Here is a 16,683-nt window from a genome sequence, read left to right on the forward strand (position 1 = left end):
TACAAAAAAAAAAAAAAAAAAAAAAAAAGAAAAAGAAAAAGAAAAAAAAAAAGACTTTAGGCTTTCTGGTCCACATATGCTCTCTACTGCATATTCATCATCTTTTTCCACAATCCTTAAACAATGTAAAAACCATTCTTAGCTCATAAGTCATACAAAAACAAGGTATGGGCCAAATGCCTGCTGTAATAATAAAAGAAGGTCCAACTAAAAAGTTAATTGTGGCCGGGCGCGGTGGCTCAAGCCTGTAATCCCAGCACTTTGGGAGGCTGAGATGGGCGGATCACGAGGTCAGGAGATCGAGACCATGCTGGCTAACACGGTGAAACCCCGTCTCTACTAAAAAATACAAAAAATTAGCCGGGCGAGGTGGCGGGCGCCTGTGGTCCCAGCTACTCGGGAGGCTGAGGCGGGAGAATGGCGGGAACCCGGGAGGCGGAGCTTGCAGTGAGCTGAGATCCGGCCACAGCACTCCAGCCTGGGCGACAGAGCGAGACTCAAAAAAAAAAAAAAAAAAAAAAAAAAAAAAAGTTAATTGTGCAGATAAAATGAAATAACAAGCCAGGCCCAGTGGCTCATGCTTGTAATCTCAGTACTTTGAGAGGCTGAGGCAGGTGGATCACGAGGTCAGGAGTTCGAGATCAGCCAGGCCAACATAGTGAAACCCTGTGTCTACTAAAAATACAAAAAAATTAGCCAGGTGTGGTGGCGGGCGCCTGTAATCCCAGCTACTTGGGAGGCTTAGGCAAAGAGTCACTTGAACCTGGGAGGCAGAGGTTGCAGTGAGCCGAGACTGCGCCACTGCACTCCAGCCAGGGAACAGTGCGAGACTCTGTCTCAAAAAATAAAAAATAAAAAAATAAAAACAATTAATCAAAAAAATGTATTTATTTTATTCTTTTTTTTTTTTTCAGAGACAAGGTCTTGCTTTGTCACCCAGTTTGGAGTGTGATGGTGTGATCATGGCTCACTGCAGCCTTAAACTCCTGGGCTCAAGCAATCATTTTGCCTCGGCTTCCTGAGTACCTGGGACTACAGGGGCGTGCCTGGCTAATTTTTTATTTTATTGTGGAGACAGGGTCTTGCTATGTGGCCCAGCCTTGTCTCAAACTCCCAGGCTCAAATGATCCTCCTGCCTCAGCCTCCCAATGTGCTGGGATTACAGGCATGAGCCACAGCACCTGGTCCTCAAAAAATTTATATTGTGGCTGGGTGCAGTGGATCACACCTGTAATCCCAGTGCTTTGGGAGGCTGAGATGGGTGGATCACCTGAGGTCAGAAGTTCGAAACCAGCCTGGCCAACACGGTGAAACCCCATCTCTACTTAAAAATATAAAAATTACCTAGGCATGGTGTCAGGCGCCTGTAATCCCAACTACTCAAGAGGCTGAGGCAGGAGAATCGCTTGAACCTGGGAGAGGGAGATTGCAGTGAGCCGAGATCAAGCCATTGCTCTCCTCCAGCCTGGGTGACAAGAGCGAAACTCTGCCTCAAAAAAAAAAATATATATATATATATATATATATTTTATATATATATATTTTTTTATCTATATATATATTTGATCTATATATATATTTGATCTATATCTATATTTATATATATAGAGAGAGAGAGCGAGAGAGAGAGAGAGAGAGAGAGTGTAAGCATTTCTGCATTCATTAAATATATCAAAAAACTAAGCCAGGCACAGTGGATCTCACCTATAATCCCAGCACTTTGCGAGGCCAAGGCAGGAAGACTGCTTGAACCCAGGGGTTTGAGACCTGCCTGGGCAATACAGGGAGGCCTCATCTCTGCAAGCAATTTTAAAACTAGCCGAGTGTTGTGGCATACACCTGTGGTCCCAGCTACTTGGGAGGCTGAGGTGGGAGAACTGCTTGAGCCCAGGCCCACACCACTGCAGTCTGGCCTGGGCGAGAGATCGAGAACTTGTCTCAAAAAAAAGACAAAACAAAGAAAAAGATGCTGGGAAATGCGAACCAAATGCTCTGTGAAAGGACAGTAGTTCCATCTGGTAATGCCTCTCCTTGGAAACTGGGCTATTAGGAAAGGACTAAATCCAACAGGTGCGGAAGCAGCTTCCTGGTTGTCACCACGCACATGGGCTTTGGAGTTTGAAAGATTTGGGTACTAATAATTCCTGCTCAGTTACTAACTGTGTGATATTGGACAACTTCTTATTCTTCTATCCTCAGTTTTCTCAACTGCAAAACAAGGAGAATATTTACCATACACTATGACTAGTGGGACTGACCATCATAGTTCAATAAACATAGTTGCATACCGCTGAGGCGCAAGTGAAAAAAGACAGGAAAGCGGACACTCACCTTCTCTGCAAAGGTGAAAATCTTTCTCTGATCAACGCCTCCAAATTGGGCATCTACTTTTAAATACTCTTCATCCAAAGCCTGTGGAAAGAAACACATGAACATAAACATCTACTTTATTTTTTTGAGATAGAATCTCACTCTGTTGCCCAGGCTGGAGTGCTGTGGCATGATCTCGGCTCACTGCCACCTCTGCTTCCCAGGTTCAAGTGAGTCTCCTGCCTTAGCCTCCTGAATAGTTAGGATTACAGGCATGCACCACCACGCCCGGCTAATTTTTTGTACTTTTAGTAGAGACGGGGTTTTGCCATGTCGTCCAGGCTGGCCTTAAACTCCTGAGCTTAGGTGATCCACCCGCCTTGGCCTCCCAAAGTGCAGGGATGACAGGCAAGAGCCACTGTGTCCGGCCTAAACATCTACTTTATTTCTTCTATATAGGTCTGAGAAATCAGAAAGTTTAGGAAATTACTAGATTTTTCAGAAGGTAAAGCCAAGAAGAAAATAAAACAGCAGTCAGCCTCCCTCTTGGCCTCAAAAGCTGCAAAGACAGTTGCTGAGTGCTTGTGGTGAACATTACTCCATGTGGATGTCATGGGATAAAAAAATAAGAGTAGTCTCTGCCCTCAGGATATGCGGAATCCTGCAGGGAGGGAGAGAAGAAGGAAATAAACCGCAGTCATGCCAAAAGCATCCTACTGAATAAGGTGGCCTACGACAAATGACATATAAGTAGCATAGGCCGGGCGCGGTGGCTCAAGCCTGTAATCCCAGCACTTTGGGAGGCCGAGACGGGCGGATCACGAGGTCAGGAGATCGAGACCATCCTGGCTAACATGGTGAAACCCCGTCTCTATTAAGAAATACAAAAAACTAGCCGGGCGAGGTGGCGGGCGTCTGTAGTCCCAGCTACTCAGGAGGCTGAGGCCGGAGAATGGCGTGAACCCGGGAGGCGGAGCTTGCAGTGAGCTGAGATCCGGCCACTGCACTCCAGCCCGGGCGACAGAGCGAGACTCCGTCTCAAAAAAAAAAAAAAAAATAAGTAGCATAAAGAAGTCCTGTGAGAATTCGGGAAAAAGGTAAGACTGAACTAGAAAATAGTGACTGTCTGGGTGCGATGGCTCACGTCTGTAATCCCAGCACTTTGGGAGGCTGAGGTGGAAAGATCACTTGAGCCCAGGTGTCTCTACAAAAACAAAAAACAAACAAACAAACAAAAATTAGCCAAGTGTGATGGCATGCATCTACAGTCCCAGCTACTCAGGAGGCTGAGGTAGGAGGATCACCTAAGCCCAGAGAGCTTGTGGCTGCAGTGAGCCATGATTGTGCCACTGCATCCCAGCCTAGGAGACAGAAGGAGACCCTGTCTCAAAAAATAAAATAAAATAAATAAATAAAACAGTGACTGTCCTTTATGACATGCCAGGCCTGCTGCCAGCTCCGTGGATGGTGAGATAAATCAGACCCAGACTCTCCCTTCAAGAAGCCCAATTATCCTGCTGGGGAGAGACATGTAACAGATCATTTCAACTCAGTGTGCTAAGGGCTAACCTAGATGTTCATATAAGGAACAGTGTTGACATAAAAGAAGAAATTATCTCTATCTAGTTAGATGGGTGTGGGGAGGGCTTCCTAATATCAGACTGTGGGCTAAGCTTGGTTTTGAAGAACATATAGATGTTTTTCATCATGCAGAGGAAACAGAATGTGAGAAGGCACAGAGGTGTGAAGTGTTTAGGGAAATTCTGAGTGATTCAGTCTGCAAAAGTACAAACTTCAAGGAAGGTGGGAAGCAGTGACTGATAAGGTTAGAAAAGTAGGTAAGGACCATTAAATGTCATGCTAGGGTGCCTAGTGTTATCTTAACCAGTGAAAGGTTTTAAGGAGAGGAGAAATATGACTAGCACTGTAGGAAGATGACAACAGTAACAGGGCAGGGTAGACTTGAGACCCATGGGTCGGAGACAAAGTGAATGGCTCAAAGGCTATTGTGAAAGTCTAAGTGAGAAATATTGATGAACAAAAGACAATGAGGACGCAGAGCAAGAATGAATTTAAGACATTTTTAAAAAGTAGAATTGATAAAATTTAGTGCATGATTGGCTGAAAGGAAGAGGAAGAAAAGGCTGAACAAGCAGGAATAATCTAGAACAGCATTATCCAACACAATCTTCTGTAGTGATGAATATGTTATATGTCTGTGCTGTCCAATACAGTAGCTAACCAAGAACTTGATATATAGCCAATGCGACTAGAGAATAAAAATTTCCATTTTATTTAATTTTAATAGCCACTAGCCACATATGACTAGGACTAGAGGCTACCGCATTAGACAGTACAGACCTAGTTCTTTCTTTCCTTTTTCCCTCCCTCCCTGCTTTCTTTCTTTCTTTTTTTCTTTTCTTTTCTTTCAAGAGATGGAGTCTCACACATACAGAATAAGAGAAAGATGGAGTCTTGCTATGTTGCCTAGGCTGGTCTTGAACTCCTGGCCTCAAGTGATCCCCCCTCCTCAGCCTCCCAAGTACTTGGGATTATAGGCATAAACCATGGCACCCAGTCAACAGTGCAGAACTAGCATGTCTCCGAGTTTTCTTTTTTTTTTTTTTTTTTAGATAGGGTCTCACTCTGTCACCCAGGCTGGAGGGCAGTGGTTTGATCTCGGCTCACTGCAACCTTGACCTCCTGGGTTCAAGCAATTCTCCCACCTCAGTTTCACAAGTAGCTGGGACTACAGGGGCATGCCACCACACCTGGCTAATTTTTGTATTATTTGGTAGAGATGGGGTTTCACCATATTGGTCAGGCTGGTCTTGAACTCCCCACCTCAAGTGATCAGCCTGTCTTGGCCTCCCAAAGTGTTGGGATTACAGGCGCCAGCCACTGCACCCAGCTCCAGGTTTAACCTTGGAAAATGTCTCTTTGAGGTGACAAGGGAAATTTTTATTTTCTCATATCAAACATTATAGAGGGCTAGATGTGTTGGCTCATGCCTGCAATTTCAGCACTTTGGGAGACTAAGGCAGGAGGATCACTTGAGGCCAGGAGTTCAAGACCAGCCTAGGCAACATAGTGAGACCCTGTCTCTACAAAAAATTTAAGAAAATTATACAGATATACAAAGAAAAAGTTAAGTCTATCCATATTTTCATCTTGCCTTCACAAGGTAACCAGTATCAACAGCTTGGTTTGTTTGTTTGTTTGTTTGTTTTGAGATGGAGTCTCGCAGCATCTGTCACCCAGGCTGGAGTGCAGTAGTGTGATCTTGCCTCACTGCAAGCTCTGCCTCCTGGGTTCACACCATTCTCCTGCCTCAGCCTCCCGAGTAGCTGGGACTACAGGCGCCTGCCACCGCGCCCAGCTGATTTTTTGTATTTTTAGTAGAGACGGGGTTTCACCGTGTTAGCCAGGATGGTCTCGATCTCCTGACCTCGTGATCCACCTGCCTCAGCCTCTCAAAGTGCTGGGATTACAGGCGTGAGCCATTGCGCCGGTCTGGTTTGTATTTTTCTATCCTTTTCCTTGCTCATACAAATATACATGCACACAAAGGAAACAGAAGGATGCTTCTTTTAAACAAAACATGTATTTGTTTTGTTTAACAGAAAATAGGATCATGCTCAAATTTATTTTCACATATCACTCTGAAGTTTATTTCCTTTATTAAGATTATGATAAAAAGGATTATGATTAACATAAAGGTGTATGAGATGAACAATGTCTTAAAGGACAGACAGGTAGCGAAGGAATTATAATGGAAGAAGTAAAAGAGTATCCCAGGAAGCAGGGGAGGAATAGGAGAGACACACAGCAAGGCCTATAGGTTGGAGAAGAACAGCAAATGCATGTATTTAACTGGTGCCAGGAGAGAGGTTTGTATACAGTACAGGCATGCCTCAGAGACACTCTGGGTTCAGTTCCAGACAGCCACAATAAAGTGAGTCACTTGGATTTTTTTGTTTCCCAGTGCATATAAAAGTTGTGGTTACACTATACTGTAGTCTATTTAAAGTGTGTAATAGCGTTATGTCTACAAAAACGTACATACTTTAATTTGGTTAAGGTATGGCCAAAAATGCTAACCATCATCTGAGCCTTCAGCAAGTCATAATCTTGCTGGTGAAGGTCTTGCCTCCATGTCTGATGGCTGCTGGCTGATCAGGGGGGTGGCTGCTGAAGGCTGCGGTGGCTGTGGCAATTCCTTAAAATAAGACAACAATGAAGTTTGCCACATTAATTGACTCTCCCTTTCATGAAAGCTTTATCTGGTGCAGGTGATGCTGTTTGATAGCGTTCTGTCCACAATAGAACTTCTTTCAATACTGGAGTCCATCCTCTCAAACCCTGCTGCTGCTTTATCAACTAAGTTTATGTAATATTCAAAATTCTTTGTTGCCATTTCAACAATGTTCGCAGAATCCTCACCAGTAGCTTCCATTTCAAGAAACCACTTTCTTTGCTCATCCATAAGAAGCAATTCCTCATCTGTTCAAAATTTATCATGAGATTGCAGCAATTCAGTCACATCTTCAGGCTCCACTCCTAATTGTAGTTCTCTTGTTATTTCTACTCCATCTACAGTGACTTCTCTCACTGAAGTCTTGAACCCCTCAAAGTCGCCCATGACAGTTACCATCCACTTCTTCCAAACTATTTTTACTTCCTCCCATGAATCACGGATATTCTTTTTTTTTTTTTTTTTTTTTGAGACGGAGTCTCGCTCTGCCGCCCAGGCTGGAGTGCAGTGGCGCGATCTCGGCTCACTGCAAGCTCCGCCTCACGGGTTCACGCCATTCTCGTGCCTCAGCCTCCCGAGTAGCTGGGACTACAGGAGCCCGCCACCTCGCCCGGCTAATTTTTTTGTATTTTTAGTAGAGACGGGGTTTCACCGTGTTAGCCAGGATGGTCTCGATCTCCTGACCTTGTGATCCGCCCGCCTCGGCCTCCCAAAGTGCTGGGATTACAGGCGTGAGCCACTGCGCCCGGCCGAATCACAGATATTCTTAATAACACCTAGAATGCTGGATCCTTTTCAGAGGTTTTCAGTTTACTTTGCCCAGATCCATCACAGGAATCATTATCTATGGCAGCTATAGCCTTTTGAAACGTATTTCTTAAATAGTAGGATTTGAAAGTTGAAATCACTCCTTGATCCATGGGCTACAGAATGGATGTTATGTTAGCAGGCATGAAAATAACGTTCAACTCCTGAACATCTCAAGCTCTACAGAAGCTCTCTATCAGAGCTCTTAGGTGACCAGGTGCACTGTCAATGAGCAGTAATGTTTTGAAAAGAATCTTTCTTTCTGAGGAGTAGGTCTCAAAAGTGGGCTTAAAATGCTTAGTAAATCATACTGTTAACAGATGTGCTACTATCCAGACTTTGTTGTTCCATTTATAGAGCACAGGCAGAGTAGACTTAGCATAACTCTTTTTTGAGATGGAGTCTCACTCTGTTACCCAGGCTGGAGTGCAGTGGTGTGATCTCGGCTCACTGCAACCTCCGCCTCCCGGGTTTAAGTGATTCTCCTGCCTCAGCCTCCCGACTATAGCTGGGACTACAGACGCGTGCCACAATGCCTGGCTAATTTTTTTTTTTTGAGATGGAGTCTTGCATTGTTGCCCGGGTTGGAGTGAATGGCGCGATCACAGCTCACTGCGACCTTTGTCTCCCAGGTTCAAGCAATTGTCCTGCCTCAGTCTCCCGAGTAGCTGGGACTACAGGTGTGTGCCACCACACCCAGCTAATTTTTATATTTTTAGTAGAGACGCAGTTTCACTATGATAGCCAGGCTAGTCTCGAACTCCTGACCTCGTGATTTGTCTGCCTCAGCCTCCCAAAGTGCTGAGTTACAGGTGTGAGCCGCCACGACTGGCCTAATTTTTCTTTTTCTTTTCTTTTTTTTTTTTTTTGTAGTTTTAGTAGAGACAGGGTTTCACCATGTTGGCTAGGCTGGTCTTGAACTCCTGGCCTCAAGTGATCTGCTCACCTCGGCCTCCAAAAATGCTGGGATTATAGGCATGAGCTACCATGCCTGGCCTATATAGCCTAATTCTTAAAGGCACTAGGATTTTTGGAATGTAAATGAGTATTGGCTTCAACTTCAAGTCATCAGCTGCATTAGCTTCTAACAAGAGATTCAACCTGTCCTTTGAAGATTTGAAGCCAGGAATCAAGTTCTCTCTAGCTACGAAAGTCCTAGATGGCATCTTCTTCCGATAAAAGGCTATTTCATCTACCTTGAAACTCCATTGTTTAGTGTAGCCACCTTCATCAATGATCTTATCTAGATCTTCCGGGTAACTTGCTGCAACTTCTACATCAGCGCTTGCCGCTTCACCTTGCACTTTGACATTATGAAGATGGCTTTTTTCCCTTTAAACATCATGAACCAATCTCTGCTAGCTTCAAACTTTTCTTGTGCATCTTCCTCACTTCTCTTAGCCTTCATAAAACTGAAGACAATTAAGACCTTTCTCTGGAGTAGGCTTTAGTTTAAGGTAATATTGTGGCTGGTTTGCTCTTCCATCCAGACTATTACAATTTTCCCCATATCAGCATAAGTGAAAATTATGTCTGTTTCACTTCCTATTTTTCAGGTGTTCACTGGAGTAGCACTTTGAATTTCCTTCAAGAATTTTCCCTTTGGAGTCACAACTTGGCTATTTGGTGCAAAAGGCCCAGCTTTCCGCCTGCCTCGGCTTTTAACATTCCTTCCTCACTAAGCTTAATCATTTCTAGGTGTAGATTTAAAGTGAGCGATGTGCGGCTGGGCGCGGTAGCTCAAGCCTATAATCCCAGCACTGTGGTAGGCCAAGGTGGGTAGATCACAAGGTCAGGAGTTCAAGACCAGCCTGGCTAAGACGGTGAAACCCCGTCTCTACTAAAAATACAGAAAAATCAGCTGGGCCTGGTGGCAGGCGCCTGTAATCCCAGCTACTCGGGAGGCTGAGGCAGAGAATTGCTTGAACCCGGGAGGCGGAGGTTGCAGTGAGCCAAGATCGCGCCACTGTACTCCAGCCTGTGTGACAGAGCGAGACTCTGTCTCAAAAATAAATAAATAAATAAATAAATAAATAAAGTGAGAGATGTGTGACTCTCCCTTTCACTTCAACACTTAGAGGCCATTGTAGGGTTATTGATTAGCCTTATTTCAATATTGTCCTGTTTCAGGAAATAAGGAGGCCAGGAGAGTGGCAAAATGACTGGATGGTAGAGGAGTCAGAACATACACAATATTTGTTAAGTTCGTTGTCTCATATGGGCACAGTTTGTGGTGCCCCAAAACAATTACAATATTAACATCAAAGGTCACAGATCGCATATAACCATGCAGATATGATAATAATGAAAAAGCTTGAAATATTGTGAGAATTACTAAAATGTGGCACAGAGACATGAAGTGAGCACATGCTGTTGGAAAAATGGTGCTGGTGGACTTGCCGGACACAGGGTTGCCACACACCTTCAATTTGTAAAAAAAACACTATCTGTGTAGTGCAGTAAAGCAAAGCGCAATGAGATATGCCTGTCATCAAACCAGAGCAGAAAAGGCCATCGGGCCATTCCATCCCACTTAAGTACCTGCAGTCCGGGGTACAATAGGCCACTCAGCAAAGGGTGCTCCACTTGCTTTACCACCTCAGCTCCAGCCTTCTTGGAATCGTGCTGTGTGACTACGGAGGAGAGTCTGTACACATCGAGTGTGTACTCTCTGAAGAGGAAAGGAAGAGAGGACAGCTGTAAACCTGGGCCTAGGCCTCAGTTTCCTAGGGCAATCTAAAGCACATTAATTTACTTCCCTAACCTTAGTGTAACCAGGGATCTCAGTTTTAAAAATATATTTTAATCACCAACTTTCTTCTTCTTCTTTCCCTCCCTTCTGGCAATGCATGCTTATGTAATTATGTTCTTGCTTAAGAAATTCCAGAGAGGAGGGTGAGGATTCAAAAACTACCTACTGGGTATTGTGCTGATTACCTGGGTGACAAAATTGTCTGTAGACCAAACTCCTGTCACATGTAATTTACCCAAATCTGCACATGCAACCCTTGAATCTAAAATAAAAGTTGGAAAAAAAGAAAGAGATTCCAGAAGCCAATCTTGAAACAAACTAGGCATGGAGCCCAGACTGCAGAATCCTCCTGCTCAGAGGGAGTCTGGAACAATTAGTCCATCACCATCAGTCTGAAGTCAAGATAACACCAACCATACCTCCTGACAGGCAATTATGCAAGACAGCCATCAGAACAAAGACACACAGACCCTGCATTCTCACCACTCCTGCATGCCTCCCATACCAAGCCTCCCTTTAAAAACACTATGGTAAAATTTAGAATTTAGGATAGTACTTTAGTACACTAGTTCACCATCTTCTCAGTTTGTTGGTTCCCTGATTAAACCTGCTTTTCCTCCCACCAACCCTTGTCCCTTGTGTCTGGCTTTCAAGTGTCTGGGCAGCCAAACCTGAGTCCAGTTACATTAGGACATTCAAACAGAGCACTGCCTGGTAGCTTCTAAAATGGGACGGACGTATCCTCTCAACTAAAATACTACTTTATTTATTTATTTATTTATTTATGTATTTAGAGAGACGGAGTCTCGCTCTGTCGCCCAGACTGGAGTGCAGTGGCATGATCTGGGCTCACTGCAAGCTCCGCCTCCCAGGTTCACGCCATTCTCCTGCCTCAGCCTCCTGAGTGGCTGGGACTACAGGTGCCCGCCACCATGCCCGGCTAATTTTTTGTGTGTTTTTAGTAGGCACGGAGTTTCATTGTGTTAGCCAGGATGGTGTCAATCTCCTGATCTCGTGATCCGCCCATCTTGGTCTCCCAAAGTGCTGGGATTACGGGTGTGAACCACTGCACCCGGCCAATATTACTTTATTTTTATGTTTTTCCTTTTGTCTTTTTTTTTTTTTTTTTTTTTTTTTGAGACAGGGTCTCACTCTGTTGTTGGGCTGGAACACAGTGGTGTGATCAGAGCTCACTGCAGCCTCAATCTCCCTGGGCTCAGGTGATCCTCCCATCTCAGCCTCCAGAGGAACTACAACTACAGACATGTGCCACCACACATGGCTAATTTTTCTATTTTTTGTAGAGACGTGGTTTCCCCACATTACCCAGGCTGGTCTGGAACTGCTGGGCTTAAGCAATCTACCCACCCCAGCCTGCCAAAGTGCTGGGATTACAGGTGTGAGCCACAGTACCAGACTTCTTTTTCCTTTTAAAAAGAGGGCTTTAATTAGTATTTTTCTTCACTTCTGGAAAATGTTCTGCCATTATCTCTTGAAATACTGCTTCTCTGCCATTCTCCTTCAGTCTCTTCATTTGGAATGCCTTTTCAACTGATATCAAAATTTCCCAGTCTATTTCCATGTTTTTTTTTGTTTTTGAGACAGAATCTTGCTCTATTGCCCAGGCTGCAGTATAATGGAACAATCAGTCACTGCAGCTTCCATCTCAGCTCAAGTGATCCTCCCACCTCAGCCTCTTAAGTAGCTGGGATTACAGGTGCATGCCATGAGGCCTAGCTAATTTTTTTGATTTTTAGTAGAGATGAGGTCTCACTATGTTGCCCACTCTGGTCTCAAATTCCTGAGCTCAAGTGATTCTCCTGCCTTGGCCTCGCATAGTGCTGGGATTACAGGCATGAGCCACTGCATCCAGCGCCCCCACCCCCTGCCATTTTTTTTTTTTTTTTTGAGACAGAGTCTTGCTCTGTTGCCCAGGCTGGAGTGCAGTGGTGTGATCTTGGCTCACTGCAACCTCTGCCTTGTGGGTTCAAGCAATTCTCCTGCCTCAGCCTCCCGAGTACTGGGATCACAGGCATGCCTGGCTAATTTTTGTATTTTTAGTAGAGACAGAGTTTCACCATGTTGGCCAGGCTGGTCTTGAACTCCTGACCTCAGGTGATCCACCTGCCTCAGCCCCCTAAAGTGCTGGGATTACAGGCGTGAGCCACCATGCCTGGCCCTAAAGTCATTTTTGTATATAGAAAAATATCAAGTGACTTTAAAGAAAGATAGTTTTATTTATCCCAGCTTCCCATATCCCAAATTCTCTTAAGTTCTTGGAGAATAAAAATCGTGCCTGTGTTCTTCACAGGTATAACCCCAGTTCCTAGACTAGTGTCTCGCACATAGCAAGAATTCAATACATATTTGCAAGACTCACTCCCTCACCTTATTCAGGTTTCTGCCTAATGTCATTTTAGTAGAGGGTTTCCCTAACCATCTCATTCAAATTGAAACCCCCTGTTTCCCGAAAACTTTCTCTACCCTGGGCTGCCTGCTTTGTTTTAGCTATTGCCATCTGATATACATATAACTTATTATTTACTGTCTGTATTTCCTTGCTGGAATGTAAGCCCCATTAGGATAGGGACTTTTGTTTTGGCTTACTTTTGCATATCCAGTATCTAGAACGGTGCTTATCATATACCAGGGGCTCCATAAAGATCTGTAGATTAAATGTAAAAATGAATAAAATTTCAGGTACTCTACAAAGGCTGTAGATTCAAAGATGTTCATATGCTTTATTTAGTCATTTCTTTTTCTTTCTTCTCTTTTGAGATGGAGTCTCACTCTGTTGCCTAGGCTGGAGTGCAGTGGTATGATCTCCACTCACTGCAATCTCCAACTCCTGGGTTCAAGTGATTCTCCTACCTCAGCCTCCCGACTAGCTGGGACTACAGACGCACGCCACAATGCCTGGCTAACTTTTTTTCTTTTTTGAGACAGAGTCTTGCATTGTCGCCCGGGCTAGAGTGCAATGGCGCGATCTCGACTCACTGCGACCTCTGCCTCCCGGGTTCAATCAATTGTCCTGCCTCAGCCTCCCGAGTAGCTGGGACCACAGCTACATGCCACCACACCCAGCTAATTTTTATATTTTTAGTAGAGATACAGTTTCACTACGATGGCCAGGCTAGTTTTGAACTCCTGACCTCGTGATTCGCCTGCCTCAGCCTCCCAAAGTGCTGAGTTACAGGTGTGAGCCACCATGCCTGGTCTAATTTTTTGTATTTTTTAGTAGAGATGGGGTTTTGCTGTGTTGGCTAGACTGGTCTCAAACTCCTGGCCTCAAGTAATCTGCCCACCTCAGCCTTCCAAAGCACTGGGATTACAGGTGTGAGCCACCATTGCCTGGTCCTATTTTTCTTTCTTTCTTTTCTTTTTTTGAGAGATGGGGACTTGCTATGTTGGCCAGGGTAGTCTTGAACTCTTGGCCTCAAGCAATTCTCAAGCAATTCTCCTAAAGTGCTCAGATTATAGACATGAGCCACCCTGCCCAGCCTATATGCTTTATTTAAAGCCCTAAATGTATCAATAATGAGGAATGGTAAAGAAAATTATATTAGATGCAGTAAAAAGAGAAATATACTAGTAAGCAAGAGATCTGGGTTCACATCCTGATTCATTTACTTACTAGATATATAAACCTGGGAAAGTTAAATCTGAATTAATTTCCTTATCTGTGAAATAGGACAAAATAATGCTCATTTTAAAAAGTTGTTCTAAGGGTTAAAATGCAAAAGTGACTAATAGAGTGCTATGTACTTATACATGCATATCTGAGGTTTTAAAATTTTTTAAATGTGAAGACAATGAGATAGCATGGGGAAATTACTTAAGAAAGAGTAAGTTGGCCGGGCGCGGTGGCTCAAGCCTGTAATCCCAGCACTTTGGGAGGCCGAGACGGGCGGATCACGAGGTCAGGAGATCGAGACCATCCTGGCTAACACGGTGAAACCCCGTCTCTACTAAAAATACAAGAAAATTAGCCGGGCGAGGTGGCGGGCGCCTGTAGTCCCAACTACTCGGGAGGCTGAGCCAGGAGAATGGCGTGAACCCAGGGGGGCAGAGCTTGCAGTGAGCCGAGATTGCGCCACTGCACTCCAGCCTGGGGCACAGAGCAAGACTACGTCTCAAAAAAAAAAAAAAAAAGAAAGAAAGAGTAAGTTAGGCCGGGCATGGTGGCTCACACCTGTAATCCCAGCACTTTGGGAGGCCGAGGCAGGCGGATCACAAGGTCAGAAGATCGAGACCATCCTGGCTAACATGATGAAACCCCGTCTCTACTAAAAATACAAAAAAATTAACCAAGAGAGGTGGTGGGTGCCTGTAGTCCCAGCTACTCGGGAGGTTGAGGCAGGAGAATGGTGTGAAGTCGGGAAGCGGAGCTTGCAGTGAGGTGAGATCACGCCACTGTACTCCAGCCTGGGTGGCAGAGCAAGACTCCATCTCAAAAAATATAAATAAAAATAAAAAAAAAGAAAGAGTAAGTTAGGTCGGGGGCAATGGCTCATGCCTGTAATCCCAGCACTTTGAGAGACCGAGGCGGGAGGGTCACCTGAGGTTGGGAGTTCAGTACCAGCTTGACCAACATGGAGAAACCCTGCCTCTACTAAAAATACAAAATTAGTTGGGTGTGGTTGTGCATGCCTGTAATCCCAGCTACTTGGGAGGCTGAGGGAAGAAAATCACTTGAACCCAGGAGGCGGAGGTTGCAGTGAGTCAAGACTGCGCCATTGCACTCCAGCCTGGGCAACAAGAGCGAAACTCCATCTCAAAAAAAAAAAGAAAGAGTAAGTTAAACATCAGAACATGAAATATCTATGCTAACTTTCCAAATATGAACAAAACTCACAAAGATAAAAAGCAATAACAATTGTTGGGGTGGTGAAAAACAAGTGAAATATTTTTCTTTCACTTTTCTTTTCTTATTATTTGCTGAGGCTGGAAGAGAAAGGGAGGCTGAATTGTTCACAATCACTCTCCCATATGCTGTGAGTTCTGCAAGGCCAAGGACTTTGTTATGGTTATGTTTGTATTTCCAGCAAATTCGACAGTATTAAGGCATTTACTAGTCAGTATACTTCTGATGGATGAATTACAAGGACAATGAGTATAAAGTTTTAAACGGTTCTTAATAGGTCATGCCAGATAGCTTCTAATTTAAATGTAAAGAATGACTGGACTCCACAGGCCTGTAATTAGCTAGCAGCACCAGAGCCACAAGGAGGGTGGATGATCAAGCACTTACTTGCTGAGCTGGTAATCAGTGCCTTTGATGAACTTGAGCTTCTCCAAGGGCACACCAATGCTCTCCAGCATTGCTTTGATCACATTCTCATAGTAACTGACTCGGAGTTCTAGAAGTTCCCATGGGGCTTTCATGTTATCCAGGTATGCGTGAAGGTCCGCAAACAGAATTGTTACCTGGATAAGAGATAAGGGGCTACCAAAATGAGAATTTGTCCAATTACCTCCAACCTATCTCCTCCAGCCCCACCCTGTCCTTGTTAAGTCTCTCTTGGGTCTCCTTTGGGTCATTCCTCAAGGGCTTATAGCATTAGTTCTTACCTCACATCCTGCCTTCAAGAAGTCCGCAATCTTTGACATGGGCACAAAGTAAGCCACATGTGGTTTGCCCGTGGTTGCTGTTCCCCAGTAAATTTTAAGTTCCCGCTCCTTCAGTATCTCCTTCAGCTTATCTTCCCCTAGAACCTCCTGTTGTGGAAGCAGAAGAGTTAGTTTAATGTCGGTGTCCCACCTTGCTCATCCTTTACCGTGTGACAAGGAAAACAAAAGGATGTGTCACTGGAGATTCAGGCTCAGAGCCATCAAGGAGGTCCAGCCATGCTCTCAGTGTGGATGTGATACCCTACCTTGTTTTAACCCGAATTGACTCTCCCTTTGCTGAGAGAGCCAGACAAACTCCATTTTGGCTCCTTCACTTGCAGCCCCTTGCAGCCTCTTACCCACCCCCCTCCTCAAGGACTTAACTTGTGCAAGCTGACTCCCAGCACATCAAAGAACGCAATTAACTGATAAGATATTGTGGCAAGCTATATCGCAGTTCCCAGGAATTCACCCGGTTGATAGTACCCTAAGCCCCCACATTTGTGTCTGGCTGATGGTACCCAAAGCCTCCACGTCTATCACTTGTGATGGATTTAAAGCCCCTGCACCTGGAACTGTTTGTTTTCCCATAACCATTTGTCTTAACTTTTTTGCCTGTTTTACTCCTGTAAGATTACTTCAGCTAGGCTCCCCCTCCCCTTTCTAAACCAAAGTATAAAAGAAAATCTAGGCCGGGCGCGGTGGCTCAAGCCTGTAATCCCAGCACTTTGGGAGGCCGAGGCGGGCGGATCACGAGGTCAGGAGATCGAGACCATCCTGGCTAACATGGTGAAACCCCGTCTCTACTAAAAATACAAAAAAACTAGCCGGGCGTGGTGGCGGGCGCCTGTAGTCCCAGCTACTCGGAGGCTGAGGCAGGAGAATGGCCTGAACCTGGGAGGCGGAGCTTGCAGTGAGCCGAGATCGCGCCACTGCACTCCAGCCTGGG

The 16,683-nt window shown here is 44.8% G+C and overlaps 1 protein-coding gene across 1 annotated transcript in view; it reads right to left on the reverse strand.

The window, feature by feature from the left end:
* YARS (tyrosyl-tRNA synthetase) overlaps nt 1–16,683 on the reverse strand; it is a 46,281-nt gene that overhangs the window by 22,405 nt on the left and 7,193 nt on the right. Inside the window, exons 2-5 of the mRNA XM_025395766.1 lie at nt 15,696–15,842; nt 15,376–15,551; nt 9,914–10,043; nt 2,332–2,412 (exon numbers count right to left, since the gene is read on the reverse strand). Coding sequence (XP_025251551.1) covers nt 2,332–2,412; nt 9,914–10,043; nt 15,376–15,551; nt 15,696–15,842 — 534 coding nt within the window. The remainder of the gene's footprint in view (nt 1–2,331; nt 2,413–9,913; nt 10,044–15,375; nt 15,552–15,695; nt 15,843–16,683) is intronic.

Source organism: Theropithecus gelada, chromosome 1, assembly GCF_003255815.1.
Source record: "Theropithecus gelada isolate Dixy chromosome 1, Tgel_1.0, whole genome shotgun sequence".
Taxonomy (NCBI): domain Eukaryota; kingdom Metazoa; phylum Chordata; class Mammalia; order Primates; family Cercopithecidae; genus Theropithecus; species Theropithecus gelada.